Below are 18769 nucleotides of genomic sequence, written 5' to 3'. Positions count from 1 at the left end.
TCAATTATTAGGGTTTTCCTGCAACTAAACAACTATTTATTCTAGAAAAGTTCCAGCAATAACAAATGCAACATGCATTAAAATTTGATATCCATTAATGTCTCGGGACTTGGATGAAAAAACAGGCAATAATCACGCATGCAAAATGGGTAGTATAATTTTCCAACATGGTCCAGCCAAAACATAGTTGGCCTCATTTGCCAATATATGTATTCATACCACCAGTCGTATAATTTAGCGTAAGTCAAGTCAGGCTATACCAAGTTTTGTTAATGTTCAATAACGATCATAAATTATGGCAAAAAGTGTCTTAATTTTTTATGCTAAAATAATGGAAAGATTTCGATAAAGTGTAGAGATAATGTTTTCATTTGAAGAACCTGAAATTATAGGACAATTTGAGGCAACAAAGGGAAGAAGTGAAATGCTATTTTCTTATTCATCTTCTAAATTACCTTAAGTTACTGCTTAAACAGGGACGAATTACAGCTATCAAATTGTCTCACTTCAAACTTTATACAACGAATTAAGGTACCCTTTTGATAACTTTACTACATAATTTTCTCCTATAATATTCTTGCCACCCACCAGCATCTTGCATGTTCCCACCTTCTCGGTTGCGACAAGAAGAGTGAGCAAAGCATGTGCAATCAGATGATCTGTAATTGATCCTAACATGCAATCCAATACAAAACCAGCATATAGTACAAATGTCATGATGCCAGTGGTCCCGTTTGCTCCTGTTAGAGGCGAATTTAGGGCGAATTTTGTAAATTGATCAATTAATCTGTTGCTTTAAGCTCGAACTATATATTGGCAGTCCGGTGCACAAAGTATCTCGCGTTAGTAGGGCCGGGGAGGGGGCACACGGCAAGGGAGTGTGACGTAGACATTCTAACCTAATGCAAGCATTAGTGGTTACTTCAACGGCTCGAACCCGTGACCTATAGGTCACACAGAAGCAACTTTACCATTGCAGGCTCCCCTTCGAAAGCTCAAACTATATCTACATATATGAAATGATCATTGTCTTGGTAAAGCTATTGCCTCACCACCAAGATCAAGTCCTAGACAATCAGATCTTAACAGCCAGGAACTATCTACAGATATGAAATGATCTTGGAAAGCTATTGCCTCACCAAGATCAAGTCCTATACAATCAGATCTAGTTTTAACAGCCAGGAACAAGTACAATAACCCCCCCCCCCCCCCCCCCCCCCCCCCCTTTAGTGAACTGGCAAGATGTTCAATACAGATTCTTAAAATACTGTCCGCAGAGTCGATTAGCTAATTTATGTAGATGTATATTTGCTGGTTGTCCACTTAAACCAAAAGTGGTAACAGATGTTGCAACCAAACTTCACCAGGAAATATCTTGAAAACTCTATGAAGAAACTGTATGCATTTAGTATAAATGTACTTAGTCTGATCTCACTGATTCAAGATCCTGTATTTGCCGCTAGCTCTGATCATTCACCATCAACAATTTAACCATCTTTATGTATCCGATTATGCCGAGTCCAACTTATTTGGGACTGAGACGTAGTTGTTGTTGACGTATCCAATTACTCAGAGGTGTTGGTACTGTTTCTTTAACAATCTGGAAAAAATCGATCTCACTTTATCTGGTTACCGTGAGATGTTTGTATTTAATGTCCATAACTACCCGAACAAATGGGTTGGTTCTCATACTCTCTTTGTCTATAGTATGCTTGTACTTCTTTCACCCAGCATGGACACTTTGGAAAGAAAGTTTAAAAAATATTTGCTTTATTTAGTTGGGATGTCATTCCAATAAAAGGATGTTGTACATGCATGGGAAACATACCATGTTAAAGCCAAATCAATGAAGCATTATTGAGCTTGAGCCATTTTGACTTTCTAGGACAGGACAGCTATTTTGAACAGATTTCATTTATTGAACAGGAAATCCATGAGCAAGAAAATACACTGACATACAATTAACCTGAAAAACATCATGGATATATAGTTCATTGGGTAAAATTACAGAAGTTTGATCTTAGAAACAAAAGTTAGCAAATTAATGAAAATGGGGGTAATGTTCAGACAATAATTGTTTTCTTTTCCATAAAACTAAATACCACAATTCATCCACAAAAATTTCTCTCAAAACCATATACACATATGTTTTCCATAAAACTAAAAGGCAAAACGCAAAATGTTTGCAATCGCAACTTCGTTTGACAATCCTTGAATGTTTAACTTTTTTTTTTCTAAATTACACCATATCAAATGTTCAAAACTTAGTTTCTCCGAGCTCCTTTGAATAAAAATGGAGCCTTAAACATCAATGCTCAGCTGATGAGATGTTCAGATAGCAGTAGATACACGTGGAAATAAATGTGGCACATCAGCAACATCTTCGTTTAGTTCGTCATTATGCAAAAGCCTTAATTTCATAGTATACATTATACAAATGTTCGATTTTTTCACCTTTCATTTCATTCATTTCTTATGTGCAATATTGGAATCGACAGCTCTTTGTTGCTTGACTAATTTGTGACCATAGCTCCATCTATGAGTACACATGGTTTTCTCTTCTACAAATAACAGAATTCCTACCATAATACCCGCATCAACCAAAGTCCCGCAAATTGAAAGCACCACCTGCAAGTGAAACAAGAAATAAGTGTCGAGACAACTTGTAATGTAAACAGACACATACCACGAGGACACTTTTGCAAACTGAAGCATAGAGATACCTATATCCCATTCTTTCATCCATTTCAAAATTAAGGAAAACAAGGTACTACATTTTTTACATCTACCAAGTATTAGCCATAAGAGTACATGAGCTAGAGCTTTGTATCGTATTCCATCTAAATCAAAAACAGCTACTTAAAAGAAAAAACACAGTCTCCATTCAGTAAAGCCCTTCCGATGATACAAAGAGAAGACAAATCCTAGTTTTGAACATTAGCAAAGAGTCAAAGGAATGTACCGGCACATGTACTTTCAACAGATCAATGAATCATAGTCATGAAAGAAAGGTGAAAAAAGAGCATAAATACCTCTCAGGGTTTAAACTCTTCTGAGAAGGGGTACCTCAATAATTGCGAGGGGAGGTTCTCTTATTTTTTAAAAAAATAATGGGTAAGACCAGAGGCGGAGCCAGGATTTGAAGCTTGTGGGTTCGAAGTACTAATTCTTTAAAGTGACTGGGTTCTAAATTAATAATTTGTACGTATTTAATAAAAATTTAATACAAATATATGGTTCGGCCGAACCCACGGCCGAAGGGCTAGCTCCGCCCCTCGGTAAGACAGCTCTCAGTTGTGGTAAGACTGGTTCAGTAAGCCTAGAGTGACAAGTGAGCATCTGCAGGCAACTTTCAGCTTCACACTGGATCTCACCAGCAATGACACGTTCAATACATTTTTTGAGAAAGGTAACAGTCACTAAAATCTCTATACATGATCAAAACTTGTAGGTTTATGAAAATTAAAAACTTCCAACATGGCAGCTCCTCAAAATTCTTGAGAGTTCATGAGAACTTTGCAGGCTTAGCATGTAAGAGAAGGCAAGATGAGGGAAAGAGAAAGGGGATCAAAGAAGAAAACAAGAAAAATGGGGACTGCTAAGCTTAGCAATATGCAGAATTTGGCCTCATATCAACCCTTTACTTCCTTGACAGAAGGCTTATATGTTGGAAACCGAGCAAATACATGGTAATAACATGACTTAAAGCAACTTGTAGCTTAAAGATACGATACAAGTAGCTGGAAGCTTCGCTTTCCAAAAAGCTTTCGAGCCTCTTTTTGCTTCATTTGACTTAAAAGTCCCTATTAACCACCTTCTCTGAATATGTGCAACAGACTGTTGCACGACAGCACTCTCTGTGTTAGTAAGAAGTAACAGATAAGCACCTCATCTGACACAAATTCTAGAAGGTCATGAAGTACAAAAGATTCAACAAGGAAACAAAACAGATATTGTAGCTCAAATAGAGTCAAAAATAGACTTAGGTATAACAAGGATATTGAGATTACATGTTTTTGGACCTACAATACTTGACTTTGAAGTAGCTAGCAGCCTAGCACCTCTAGCAGGTCGAGATTCACTTTTTAGTACAAGCATAGCTAAAACAGAAGAAATTCGCAAAGTTTCTTTTGTTACCTCAATACCTTCCCATGTTGTCATCAAGTCAATGTAAGGACAGACAATAGCAAAGCACGGTCCGGTAGCCAATGATACTCTCGAAAATTTGGTCACTAGAGCACTTCTTTCTTACATAAACATTGAAGATATCCCTTGTTAACCCTATTTGACTGAAAAAATAGCAGATGTTGCAGAGGCCTCAGCAATTAAAGACACAGGTTGACGAGCCTGCAAACAAGCACCTATCTCAAATGGACGCAGCTCAGATCCATCAAATAGAAGGTTTACACCAGGATAAATCTCTTCTTTATTCTCAGCATCATCTTTTTCAACCTTAGCAGTAGTTACTGAGGGAGATTCCTCAACTGGCCTGGTGGCAGCCTCGTAAACGGGGGTCAGAGCATATGATCTGCAAGTTCATTTGAAAAGCATGATTACAGAAACTTAGAAAGAGGAAAATATATGAGCCATTCCGAATTTTCAGCAATGCCTTTCTGCTTCAGAAACAAAGTTACACAAGCGTCTAAAAATGATTCACTACAGCAAATTATCCTATGGATTGGTTTTACTACTGTTCTTGTTAAGGAACCTTTGTAATCCATCCTCATTTTTTTCAGGTGCAATGAGTTATCCAGATTCTATAGAGGCATATCTTGCAGAGTGTAGATTGCCATGAAGTATCAACTGAGAAAAGGATCCAAAGTGAAGGATGTTAGACTCACTCAATATTCTAAAAACTTAGCAGTCATTTATAACTGTTCAAGCAACACAAGCCAAGTCTCAAGGTTAAAACAACTTCTTCTTTTTTTGTGATAAGGGAGGTTAAACAAAATATTTTTTATGTGCAATCAGGTAGATGTCCAATAGAGGCCATCTAATTGTAAAAGCTTAAGTGCAATATGTTGGAAATTCTAAATATAAAAATATAGGAATAAAAGTATAAACGATTAGAACCCTAAGCAAATCTCAACGAGGTCTTGGTATCAGAAACTTGAGACAACAGAATAGAAGCCTCTCACTCAAGTGGTTATGGAGATATAATAATGAACATCAGGCCCAAGGGACGAAGGTTATTTTTGCCAAGTATGAACAGCGCTCCCAGTTGTGCACAAAGGAGAACGAAACTGCTTATAGTGTGAGCAATTGGAGATCAATATCTGCAATATGGCCATGCTTCTTCAGTAAAACAGAAATCAAATTAGGTAATGGGAGAGGACTGCTCTTTGGGATGATACCTGGACAGGGCATGTTCTTTTAAAACACTAATACCCTGCTCTACTTTTGCTAGCAGTTGCTAGCAGTTGATCCCCATGCTACAATGGAAGAGACGAGGGCAACAAGGGTTGAATATGAACTTTAGAAGATGATTAAATGATTGGGAAGTTAGAAAGGCTGCTGGTTTGTTGAATCAATTGGAGCAGATACAAGGCCTCACAGATAGTGAAGACTCTTTGGCATGGAAAGGATCAAGCTCCAAGTTGTTTTCAGTTAAATCAGCTCATAACATTATGCTGGGAATCCACCAAGATGATGGGAATTGGTGATGGAGACAGTTTTGGAAAGTCAATGCACCTTTTAAGGTATTATGCTTTGTTTCGCTAGTGGGTAGGAAAGCATGTCTGACTCAAAATAGACTAATGAGAAGGGCTACCAGCTGATTTCCAGATGTTATTTAAGTGAAAAAGAAGCTGAAGGTAACTCTAATCTGTCTCTGCATTGTATTGTCACAGCCCAGTTATGGCATATGTTTTTTAGCATGGTTGGTCTGAGTTGGAATATGCAGAGAATATGCCTGGTTGAAGAGGTTAAGCAAAAGGACTGGTGGAAACTCATTCCTGCATGCATTTGGTGGACAGTTTGGAAAGAAAGGAACACTAGGTGGTTTGAGGATACAAAGGACTCCACACAGAAAATCGAATTTAAATTGTATATTGCTTTTTCTTTTTTGGAGTAAACGATGTCCTGTAAATGATAGTGAATCCATAATTGATGTCATAGCATCCCTGTAAGTTTTTGTCTAGTCAGGGAGAGTGCTTAAGTTTTTATTCACTGTTTTGGAGTTTCTATCTTGGTTTTACACTCATCAACACTCTTTTGTGCTTGATGTTTCTTTAATTAAAAGTTACCATTCTCAGAAAAAAATCAATCTGCGAAATGTAAGAGAGATTGATCAAAATGCACCTCAGAATATTGCCATCAAAACTCAGAACTTCTGTTCGAGATCGCTGTCGATGGGCAAGTTTTAGTCTGTGGTGTTCGCTAGAGACACCAGAAATAGGAGAAGAAGGATCAACAATGGGGTTCCACCTTCCACTTGCATAGGTCATAAGATGCCGGGATGATTCCTTTGGCCGCTCTTTCTGGTAAAGGAGCTTCGCTGTTGGACCTGTGGCCTGATACTCAGCACAAACATCTCGCAATTTCTTTCTTAACTCTTGCATTGCATCATGGTGCTCTCCAAATAAATCTGTTTGGAGTAGTTGTGATGAAACTAATCTCTTGCATATACTATTGCACAACTTTGGACTAAACAGTGGAATACCAAATTCTACACTTAGTGGAACCCATTCATACTTCTCATCATCAGGTGCACTATTTTCTTGGACTCTATCTTTGTAAAGTCTTAACAGGCGAATAAAACCAATAGTCCAAAAATTAAGTTTGTTAGACAGACAAGCTAATAGCGAATTCAGATTGAAAGTTTCTTTGGAGGACAGTCCTAGTTCCTCTGCTACTTGAGCTGTTGAACCATCAGAGTTCTTCAAGGGCAGGGGAATATCCAACGTAACAACTTTTCCTGCCTCATCAAGATCATATCTGCTGAGGGGAAGCACTAGGACAGCAGAATGCTTGATTAGTGAGTTTATACAATGTAAAAGTATACTTCCTTTTACCAAATTCCCTTCAGGCTTCCCTCCCAAACCTCCAATGGAAGATCCATCCCATGACCATAGAAGTGCTCTCTCACAGCCAGCTAATGGCGCAGGAAGCATTCTTAACACGTGACCTTTCATCAGAACAACTGATAGAGGTCCGAAAGCTGTAGCAGAATATAGCACCAATTTCATCCAGGGTGTCATAGACGAATGGGAGGGAGGTCCAAAATGAACGGGGCCTTTTGGTCCAGGCAAAACTGAAGAAGGGGGAAGGGGAACCATGGATACAACAATGTCATAGTCACGCAAAAACAGACGATCTAAAGTAGCAGGTGACAGAGCAGCCAAGCTTTCACAGCGGAGTATATCCACGCGGTATTTTATCTGTTTCTTCACCACTTTATCAGAATCAAAGTTGTCAGCAGATCCTGATTTCTCATCAGTCTCAGAACTGATATCCTGTTTTAACTCCCAGTATGATTGATTTGTTTCTTCAGATTTTGTTCCTGATAGAGTTTCTTCATTCTTAGGCACTTTGGGTGTTTCAGAATTTAGCAAACCTTCATCATTTAGCTCAGACATATCTTCAGGGTTATCTTCTGATTTTTCAGAAAACGAAATATCCTTTGCCATTGAATTAGCATCCTCACTTCTTGAAGACATAGTGCCGGTCTTTTCTATTTCTTCAGCTGGAACCCCACCTGATGTTAGACATTCCAGGACGCACCGAAGGCTAAACGCATGATTGGCAAACTCTTGCAGTTCACCTTCAAATTTTGTCCCCTCGAGTGTGCCCAAATCTTTACAAAGATCTGCTATACTAGCATGACCTAGTTTTCCCGCTTCATACAAAGTCACCGCATGAGATTTTAGACCTGCAAAACGGTTACTTCAGAGTTCAAAAATGCATTGCAGAAGATATTGCGGAGCAAAAGTAAGGTCCTTACAACCTAAACAGGGAAAAGATTTTTGAGCTGCAAAAGAAAGGTGCCCTAAACCCAGAACAAACAATCTTGAGCTGCGGCAGAAAGATGCTAATCTCTAATTACATCACTAAAACTTTTTTTGGGAAGATCTGGCATGTTCCCCAAGAATAAACCAAGCTTTCTCCTTGCAGAAAAACTGGCTTTCATATAACTATACTGTTCCTTGGCAGTAACTCGGTAGCAGTTCATTAGGAACTTCGAGAAACATAAATAGTTGCAGCTGACATAAACCAGTCATAACATCCACAACAGAAACTTCAGTAGGTATACGTATCAGAAAAACTCCACTTTGTTTACAAACAACAGTTGAAAATTGCTTTTTATGATGCATTAGGTATAATGAATGGAAGTGAATCACCATTCAAGGACCTATTTATTTTATGGGGTTTGTCAAGGTTATCAGAATAAGGAACACGAAAATACAGTTGAGAGAAGAGAAACCTGGTGATACAGATCCCATCATAAGATAAGAGGTTATATTAGCATCAACAAGAAAAGCAACCCGAGCATAACCAGAAGTCCTGCTATTATTTTCTGTCCATGGAATGTCTACTTGCTGAAAAGCACTGCCATCAGCGGACACGTTTGCCGAGCCCAAGCTGGCATGAGAACCATCTTCCTCGTCACTCAGAAGGCTCTTAGGTGACCCTGGAACATTAAGGTCTTGCAGAATAGATGCTGGGTCTATTAGTTTGACAGCCCAACCCAATCGGCAAGCAAAAGATGCAGCTGCTTGAAGTTGAGAAAGATCAGCCTGTAATGTTGCAGCCAATTCAGCAACAGTTGAATTCTCACTTGAAACCACAAAAACAGCATACAGCAACCTGGATAATGAAGGTGACATATTACATATAGACCACTGTGTATACCATATGGAAATATGATTTGAGATTCCTGAGTTAATGGAAAGTGCCTTACTCCTCAATTGGATCTTCATAGGACTGCTCTCGGTTAGATACAAATCCTTCGAGCCTTGAAACTGCAAAATTTTGTGTATGAACAACCTAAAGTCTCAGATGAAAGGATTCAACAGATAGCACAAAAGTGCGAGCATAGGCAGAATTTATTTGATATATGATTATATACTAACGAACAGTTAAACCACAGGTATGAAAGAGTGCCATCTCTTCATTCAACAAATTGTTTCAGACTTCATCTCTAGCAAAAGCTCAATTTCTAATTCAGCAAGACATGATGTTTTATTCTATATGAAGAGCATCAAAACTCTAATAGTAAAATATGAATTACGGCCAATTGGTCATGGAAGACATATATATGGGTATCTTGACCATGATAAATTAAGCAACAATTGCATTTGTGGGATGAATAAGGCTCCATTCGGAACTCTTTTCCCTTCTTAGTATAAGTAAGGTCTTTTTGGAACATCAAAAATATCACCTTATGTACGAGCGAAGGTTCTTTTATTTGGTAAATATGTTTCAGTTTAATTGTCAAAGAGACTTGATAGCCAAGTAAATATTTTCTCCAGAATGCAAACTCACAGCTCCAATACGTGGAGTGGGAAAGTAATTCAGAAGTTAGACGCAAGTTTTTGTTTGGTTACAATTGGAAGGTTTAAGTAGACCTAACCGCAGACTAATTTAGGAAAATTAATGCAAAATTTGGGAAAGGAGTCGGGATTAATTTACATGAACATGATATATACAAGCCATCATGTTGTAGAAAAAGCAATCGAACTCAAATATCAATAGACTACTTAAGATATTTGCTTGCACAGGATTCGAGGATAGGACCAACTAGATCCAAGAAAAAGATAAGTTAAAGAATACCAACTTTATTCTGCACTTCGTAGGTGCTTGGAATTCGGAAAGAGCTCACATGAATTTAAAATTGAGATGCAATATCCATTAACTCCCATGTAATGTACTAGATGATGGTGAAAAGAACAAAAAACAAAGAAAGAACAACCAAGAGCAGTAAACTTTGATAGATTTATTTCAAAATATTACAAATAGAAACAAAAAAGTTGTCTAAATGTTCGAATTACCTTTAAAACGATCATCAGGATAGACAGGAACATCAAAATAGACTAGTCCTCGTCGATGAAGCCCCTTTACAATTTCAGGATCAAAAAGAATGAAAGAGCTTGCTTCTTCCTTGCAGATTTTATCTATTGTTGCCGTTTCTTCTTCAGTCAGTTTCTACGAAAAAGAGAACAAAAGGAGGACAAAACTCATATATCAATTACAACGTCAGAAAGTCAAATAATTTATCTTTTTTATGATGGTGGTGTTCGGGTCAGCTTGCATACACCTCAACTATTCCCGCGGGTACCTACTATCTCCCACCAGTGCAGGTACCAGGTTACTCTGCCTACCAAGGCTGAGGCCGATGGAAAGAAATCGCCCAGTAATTTTTGCCTCTGGTGAGTTTTTCTCCACACCGTTGGGTGCATGTCAAATAATTTAATTTTTCACTAATAAAAGCTAAGACGCTTCAATAATGTGAGTAATTGAACGAGATGTCAACTTGCCTTGAATTCTTCTAGGGTAAAGTTGACAAGACAAACTCCCCACCATGGCTCAATAACAAAGTCCACTGGTTGTGTAGGCAATAGTTCTTTCGCTATTGATTTGTTTAGCTTCCACATAATTTTCTGCCAAGATCCAAAATAACTGAAATTAAATTAAACAAACAAGAAGAAAAGTCCTAGATTAGCAGCTTATAAGGGTGAGATTATAAATAGATCTTCCCTGAACACCAACCAATTTGAGCAAAAGGACAAAGGTATTCAACCAGCACCCTTCATTTATCTTTCAAGACAAAACGTGTATCATATTCTCTCGGTGTTGGTACTTTCCTCTTTTGAATTACCCCAGAAAAGAGGAGATAACAAGCAGGAGGATCTACAAAACTTCTGGAAGGACTGGAATGCTGTCGGGAGAACTATACCATTATGTTTTTTTTTTTTAGACAGTTTGTGAAGAAAGAAATAGAAGATTGTTTCATGATAGTGAAATGGATATAGCTAACTTTGAAAGAATTTCTGTTTCGTGTATTCTTTTGATGTAAAGAGAAGATTCCCACTTGTATAGATGACTGGAACAATTTGTTAGCTAACGGTAGTTGAGCCAATCTTCATCTCTATATATTTCTATTGGACCGAGAAATCTGTCCGGGGCAACCCTTAGGACCAACTGCAGCCTTCGAAACTCAGAGATAATGGGTCCACCCCTCTATCCTTCTCAACTTCAATACAAAGCTTAGTTTGCATGGGGCAAGGCTCGAACCTGTGACCTAAGTGTGTGGTGTCAAATCCCTCAACCTTTGCCACTTGAAGCCCAGAGGGCATCTTGATACATAGTTGTAACACCATCATGGATTCACGGTGTGTTGTCAATAAGATTCTGATTTATCACAAAGAGATCATGAAAGTGGGCATACTTGTGTATGGGTTAGCAGAAACTAAACTCAAGAATGATTGCTGCTGGTAACTAATGTTGGTGGGTCCACCGTACATGATCACCTTATTCAGTTAAAGGGCAACATTGGAGGGTTTCACTAGTCTAATCACTTCTATTAAAATTTCCGCTCCAAGCTAGTATGCCATCTAAACCAGGACAAAGGGAAGAACTTCGAAGGTAATTCAGAAGCAGTGAAAAAATATGGGAAAGAATTTTCTTTTCCAACAGCAAGCGAAATTGATCATGTGCCAAGAAAGTCCACATCATGGATAATGTAATTGCTAGTAAAAGTTGCAAGCATATTTGTTGGCTTGATGCAGCAAGCAGTGGAGAAAACTAACAGCAAAAGGAAATTGAGAAATAACGATGGATTCTATTCTCTAAAAGAGATAAATTAAGCAGCAATGGAAACATCAATAATCTGTGAAATGGCAGCTTTTGTGTTAAGTAACAGAATACATAAATAATGAGTCAAAACTATTCTGCAAAGACCCTAATATCATGACAGAGTAAGACATCACGAAATAACCCTAATTCTAAACACCATAAAACAGTTTTAAACCTGGTAAAAATCCTACAGAACCTCCCAAAAAGACCAACTTCAGGACTCTGATTTTCTATTCTACTCCTTAAATTTTATAAGTTTAAGAAAGCTTGCTTTCAAGGAACATCAAAATCTTTATGAAAATCTGTCACAATAAATTCGAACACTGGTAACTTTTATTTGACCATACCTTAGATCTGCACTTGTTCATGATGTCAATAAATTCATTTCTTCCAATTCCAGTAAGCCGTAAGGCATCTGCAGCACTAAAATTTGGGATGCTGTCATAGGGTTGTTCTGCATTCATCATAACAGAGAGTCAGAAACCCCATTAGACTTGTATCAATTGCAAAGAACCTGAAATTTCTGCGGAGCAAGAAGTAAGGACACGTTAACATTTGTAATCCAATTATGCATAGAATCAACAGTCAAATGCAGAAAACTGCGAGGAAATCTTGGTATAAACATTTGACAATAATTCTTCAAAGGCACATGTTCAGTAATTATTTTTAATAAAGAGACTATATAGCGCAACATAGAGTATATGACACTGCTAGAGTATGCTAATTAAAGATGAGTAAATATTCCCACCATATTAATTTATATCACATCCTCTCTGTTTTGAAATGTCCAAAAATGTTAACTTATTCCACAAACAATATCATCTTACAACTTTCAAAAGTTTCAAGAGTCCAAATATTTAACTATTCAGTTATTTAAGCTGAGGTATGTCTCCATCTACCAGACTTGTTAACCATTGCTTTAATATTGTTATCCATTATTACTAACATAATACACCAGTCAAATTAATATCTTAAACTCCATGCCTAATCAAATGTGTCAAAACGAGATGTAGGACCATCTTTTATTGACAAAGACTGCGCAAAAACATATACAAGAGGAACACATCAAATGGACTTTAATGAGCATTCCTGATGCTCATACTGCAGTAGTCAGACGCGGGTGGGGGGGGGGGGGGGGATGCTGCTGAAAAATTTGGTTCAGGAGCAGATTAGTTAGTAAAAGTGCAAGCATTTAAGCTGGATATAAACTTGCACAACCGTCCAGAGGAAAGCTTTAATTTTTTTTGTTGAAAAGTGCAATCATCTTAAGCAAAGAGAATTTAGGACATAATCCAAGTATGCTATACAGCATCAGACTCTATACTTTAAGTTAGAGAAAAGAAAATACACCCTCAAAAGTCAATTCTGAACTAAAATGACAGGAGGCTATACCATTTTTCATGACTTCAAAAATCATGTCGCAGTAGTATCTGAAAGGAGACACCCTCATGACACGGCAAACATACTCGGCAAGGTGATATGGAAAAAGCTGCAAATAGAACATAATGACATTAAATTATTCTGCAGTAGTCCCAACTCCTAAGGTGCATATCCAAGGCATAACTTTGACATGTCTTGAAGGAAACAAAGAATCAGGCTTTGACTAAAATTTCTCATTATCTTCACCTGTACATCTTTTACTCTAATTTCTTCTCTCTTCTACTAATAATTTCTCTAATTGATGACATGTCATCTTTAATATCAGGAGATTAAATAAGAAGAAAGTGCACCAACTCTGTTTATAGAATTGTATGCTTCAGAAGCATCAAAAACAAATAGAGAACAAATAAAAAAACAAAAAACCAGGATCAAAAAGTGAAGGAGTCTATGTAGGTACATATGTACTTCAGTCCAAAAGCAAGGGCCCTAACTATGTCCAAAAGTTCTAATACGCACAATTCTTTTTAGTTCCCCCCAACCCAAAAAAAAAAAAAAAGAAGCAAAGAGACTATAAAACAGTTGATCATAAGTCTTTCTTATTCAGTTGATGCTAAGTATTGTCTCTGCCTAATTCTTTTGATTACCATCTCTCACAACAAAAACAAGCGTACTTTATGACTTCAACCGACTTTCTAATGACTTGCAATTTATATCTCCGAAACCAATACAGTGAAAAATTGAAAAGATAATTCACGATTAAAACGATACACATTTTTAGTATTCACTACATAAGAACTTAAGGAGCTATGCACACTCTTGAGTCACGAAAAACATATGATTGTCTAAGTTGGAGATATATCACATGAATAATGATTTCAAAATGTAAAACATGTCATGAGATATAAACTGATTGAAACATTGAAAAGTAAATAGCTTCTTTAGTTGGAACTCTGTCCTTATTAATCAGAATAGGCATCTAAAAATGTGTCTTCTTCTTGTATAGAACAAGAATCTTCTAAGGAAAAAATTTATATTAGTTAAAAACATTTTTTTTCTTCTTTCATTGTCACTACTTTTTCTTAGCCGGACTTTTTTTTTTTTTTGAGTAATATCTCTATCAACAACTTTATAGTAAAAAGGATGAGAAACAATTTCCACATAATACACACCGCCAAGTTCCTTCGGAGATACCGCAACATTTCTTCATAGTATTCAGCTTCTCTACACACTTTACGAGCAAAGCAAGTATTCCACATGAGTCTCTTCTTTATGCAATGTTCAATTATCCTGCATAAACCCCAGTCAGTAGAATATAGAAGCAACGTAAATTACTAAATGCAAGAATAGCTGGTGATGGTCCATGAGCAAAGAATTATCTATAATGAAGCATTTACAAGTATCATATTTAGCCCTGAATCAGTTTATGTATTCCAAATTCTAATAGTGATCACTCTTATTGATCGTCGTACACAACAAAAATACTAAACCTGATTCAAAACTTCATGAAACAAGATATTAGAGTGGTGTATCTTATCTCGCCTAAACCTAATTCAAAACTTCATGAAACAAGATATTAGAGTGCAGTTTGCCAAGGGTCTTACGGTCGGGAGAATTACCTAACTAAAGAAAACTAGTGTTTTTTCTAAGAGTAGGCATGGAGAGCTTTTTGTAGGGAAACCTGCAAGTACAGTTAGTGGGGAGACGGGCGTTAATCCTACCTTATGACTATCGGACTATAAGAGTTCCGATGAACAATCACTCACTTTTGACGGTTATACTATTCCAGATAATGATCTAGAATTGAGAATAGAAGTGGTTCGTTTTCTTTTTATACGCAATTCAAGATTTCGTTTGTGTTCGTGTTGCCGATTTCTGATGTGAATTCAATGGGTCATCCCCCCTTCCTACGGGTTCCCCCACCGACACGCCCCTTCTCTCTCCAATCATAAAGCCATTTGATCCCTTTATTTCTCTTTCATCCCCCTGAATAAGTAAGACCCTGCCCTTTCTAATTCAAAAAAAGAGGGGTGGAAGCGTCCGTTTGAAGTGGTGAAGGCCTATGCTGCATAAGAAAAAAAGTACCACGTTGAGGTTACGAAGTCACTTAGTCGAACTAGAAAACTACAAAGAAAGAGAGGCTAATGTTACAAAGTAAGGTCAGCTGGTTAAGGAAAGCTCAGGTTATGAAATAGCTTAGCCGTTAATTTAAAAATGAAAGAATAATGAAAATAGTAGTGAGGCGTCAATACGGAGTTGGCAATGCTATACCAGTTAACCAATCAATCAACTAATCCTCAATTGGTGTAAATGGAGTGTCATGGAAAATATGGAGCAATATATGAACTTTCTACAAGAGATAGGAGATTCGTAGTTTTGTCGTGTCAGTGGTGGTACTCGGACTTTTGTATCCTGTACCATCTTGGTACTTGTTTTACTTTTTTTGTTTTAAAAAAATATTACCTTATCAAAAAAAAAAAAAAAAAATCCTCAATCCCAAACCAGTTGGCGGCGGTATGAATCCTCTATATAACCTGCTCTATTCGGACCCATTTAGGGGTTCTCTATATGTGAATTCACTTGTGTGAAGGTCGCATTTCCGGTCCTAGTCAAAATAAATGAAGAGGGTTGTGGTAGGTCCAGTGTACAAATAGTCAACTTACAGTGAGTCCACGATGTTAAACCACAACACAATAATATAAAAGTGGATTAATGATCACAAAATGCACATTCTTGGGATCAAACTTTATCCTTAAAGTTCAAAAAGAGTGTTCATGAAATGTTACAGGTGGTTGACCTCCTAACTTTAACACCAGACGTCAAACGTTCATCTTAAGAAAATGAACTATCTCACCACTCACAACTGTTTAGCATTCCACTTTGAGATGAACCTAGGCTGTCCTAATAAACACAATTATTCCAAACTCATTACGCATCATTACAAGTTCGTCCAAGAGTGATAGCCTCATGTAGACCTGTTGACTTCATACTTAATTGCAGAAGCTCATACAAAAAGTTACACCCGAAGTCAATAAATCCTACACAAGTTCAAATAGATTTGTGACACTGAACTTCAAGCATGCTAGAAAGTTGACTGCATTGCGTCATCCTAAAATCCCCCTCCGAACATATTTTCTTTCATTGCAATTGTTGAATAGTGTAACCACCCCATTTAAAAGGTTAAGCGGTTAGAGTTGACACACTTTTATTTACTCAATTACATCTTCAACTCATGCCGTCATGTGCTGACAAGCCTCATTCTTTCTCATGGGTCAAGCACTTTTTTTTTTTTTTTTACAGAGGATGATGTGAGATTCAAAACCATAATCTCTGCTCTAATACTATGTTGAAGTATGACCACCTCATCTAAAAGCTTAAACTATTACATATGACACTTAGCTTTACTTAATTATGTCTTCAACACAAATATATTTATAAGCTTTCATCTTTTGCCTTTGATATGAGACACAACAAAATCCTGAGTGAATCAAAGTGACATAACTAGCGAAGTAACATAAACATGCTTAGTTGAATTACTGCGATTATTAATAATAGCTCCAACCACAAAATAGGACGAAAGCAGTAGGCTCCACCGTAAACATGATTTATCTTGAGTGAATCAAAATGTAACATAAACATGCTGAGTAGAATTAATAATAGCTTTCAACAATAAAATTGGACAAAAACAGTAAGCTCCACAACATGATTTGGAAAAACTGAAACAAACAAACAAACCTTCTGTGCCAATCTTCTCTGGAATTTAATGTGGCTTGAAGCCGTTTCGGAAGATTCTCCCATGGACATTCTTCTTTGATTGCTTTTATTACCAACTGTTCCTCAATTGTAGCCGGTATTCGCTGCATTGTAATTTTCCTCACTACTCTCCAACTACCTAGTCCCTGAAATTGTTCACTATTAAGTACATACTTATTTTCAACATCGTAACTACAACAGTTCACAGTACTCGATCACATCGATTAATTTACTCTTGACTTAAAAGCGGTGAGCACAAGTGACTGATCTTAAAGTTCACTATTAGCATACCTCAAAATTCACATTTTCAACATTAGTAACTACAACAATTCACAGTGCTCGATCACATATTTCTACCATTGACTCTTCAATTTTAATAGCAGTGAGTTACCTGAATTCGGATCGACTGTAATCGGGTCGGATCCTGTGAGCTGAATCAGAAGAAGAGAAGAGAAGTGAAGATCTGAAGAATGGTGGGCGACAAGTAATTGCAGAAAGGGACGAAAGTGGGACCCACTAACTCTTTCTTAATTTTCCTGTTTGCCGGCACACCGTTACGCCGTTAGTCGTCGTTGTATTTACATGACATGTCGTTTCATCATCAAACTTCTTAAAACTGGTATAAGTACTTTTAGTAAAATAGCTTTTGAATTAGTAACTTTTTTAGGTCAATTTGTTTGACAAGATATTCTTTTAGCATTTGATATATAGAATGTGTTTCATTAATTTTTTGAAAAGAATAATTTAAGTCTCAAATTATTAAAATATAGGGTGTGGAGGAAAATGTTTTCCTAGAAAAATTCACTTATTTTCTCATGTTCGTTTGGGTAGTGGAAAAGAAGTGAATTTCTTACTTATTTTCTCACGTTCGTTTGGTTGATAGAAAACATTTTCTGGAAATACTCATCCAAGCCTCACCAACTCCAACCCAACCCCATACCCCCAACCCCACCCACACCCCACCCACCTACGCCCCCACGCCCCCCTCCAAAAAAAAAAATTCTTTTGATTTTTTTTTATTACAAAAGTTTTAATTTTTAACCACGCAAACATTCAATTTTTATAATTGTCAACTTTTATTCAATTTTTTTTGGAGGGGAGGTGGGGTGGGGTGAAAAAAACCAAAACAAATGTCAAAACTTTTTTTTCAAAAAAAATATTTGAGGGGGGGGGGGGTTAGGGTGCGGAGTGGGGTGAGGGTTGGGAGGTGTAAAAAACCGAAAAAAAGTCAAAAAACATTTCTCAAAAATATTAATTTTTTTTTGCCGGGGGGGAGGGGGGGGGAGGAGGTAGGGTGCGGGGTGGGGGTGGAAAAAAAGTCAAAACTTGTTTTTTTTTTAAAAAAAAAAAATTGCTGGGGGGAGGGGGGTGTAGGGTGCCGGGTTTGGGGGGTGCAAAAACAAAAAAAACGTCAAAACTTTTTTTTTCAAAAATATTAATTTTTTTGTGGGAGGGAGGGGGGTAAGGGGGTGAGGGGGTAGGGGTAGGGTGCGTGGTGGGGTGGGGTGCAAAAAAAAGTCAAAACTTGTTTTTTTTTTAAAAAAAAAAAAATTGCTTGGGGGGGGGGGGGGGGGGGGGCGTAGCATGCGGGGTTTGGGTGGGGGGGGGCAAAAACAAAAAAAATGTCAAAACTTTTTTTTCAAAAATATTAATTATTTTTTTTTTGCCGGGGGGGAGGGGGTGGGGTGGGGAGGGAGTGAGGAGGTAGGCGTAGGGGAGGGCTAGGGTATGGAGTGGGGTGGGGGAGGGGAGCTAGGGTGCGGGGTTTGCGTGGGGGTGCAAAAAACCAAAAATAATGTCAAAACTTTTTTTCCCCAATTTTGAGGAAAATGTTTTCCAAAAGAAA

General features: G+C 37.4%; 1 protein-coding gene across 4 annotated transcripts; it reads right to left on the bottom strand.

The window, feature by feature from the left end:
• Positions 1-2062: 2062 nt before the first annotated feature.
• LOC132627570 (uncharacterized) lies at positions 2063-17576 on the bottom strand. 4 transcript variants are annotated; one of them, XM_060342976.1, is made up of 12 exons: positions 17315-17576; positions 16906-17069; positions 14343-14460; positions 13186-13282; positions 12141-12247; positions 10476-10598; positions 9990-10143; positions 8900-8960; positions 8423-8805; positions 6301-7870; positions 4138-4528; positions 2063-2628 (listed from the first exon to the last, which is right to left on the bottom strand). In XM_060342976.1, the coding sequence occupies exons 2-11, from the start codon at positions 17031-17033 to the stop codon at positions 4282-4284; spliced, it is 2988 nt and encodes a 995-aa protein (XP_060198959.1). In that variant the 5' UTR covers positions 17034-17069; positions 17315-17576; the 3' UTR covers positions 2063-2628; positions 4138-4281. The 4 variants fall into 4 exon arrangements, with proteins under 4 accessions (XP_060198959.1, XP_060198960.1, XP_060198961.1 ...); XM_060342977.1 differs by having other exon boundaries at positions 4146-4528; XM_060342978.1 differs by lacking the exon at positions 17315-17576 and adding an exon at positions 14937-15235 and having other exon boundaries at positions 16906-17043.
• Positions 17577-18769: the final 1193 nt, after the last annotated feature.

This window comes from Lycium barbarum, chromosome 2, assembly GCF_019175385.1.
Source record: "Lycium barbarum isolate Lr01 chromosome 2, ASM1917538v2, whole genome shotgun sequence".
Classification (NCBI taxonomy): Eukaryota; Viridiplantae; Streptophyta; class Magnoliopsida; order Solanales; family Solanaceae; genus Lycium; species Lycium barbarum.
Note: the sequence above shows the minus strand (reverse complement) of the source record. Positions and strands in the feature narration are given on the sequence as shown.

What these genes read in the sequence shown, in the direction of transcription:
- LOC132627570 (XM_060342976.1), bottom strand. Translation starts at nt 17,033, where the DNA reads ATGCAGCGAATACCGGCTACAATTGAGGAACAGTTGGTAATAAAAGCA. An exon ending in TGAACAAGTGCAGATCTAAG is followed by an intron (nt 10,599 to 12,140) that starts GTATGGTCAAAT and finishes GGATCTTGGCAG; the next exon opens with AAAATTATGTGGAAGCTAAA. An exon ending in TCCTGATGATCGTTTTAAAG is followed by an intron (nt 8,961 to 9,989) that starts GTAATTCGAACA and finishes AAAATTTTGCAG; the next exon opens with TTTCAAGGCTCGAAGGATTT.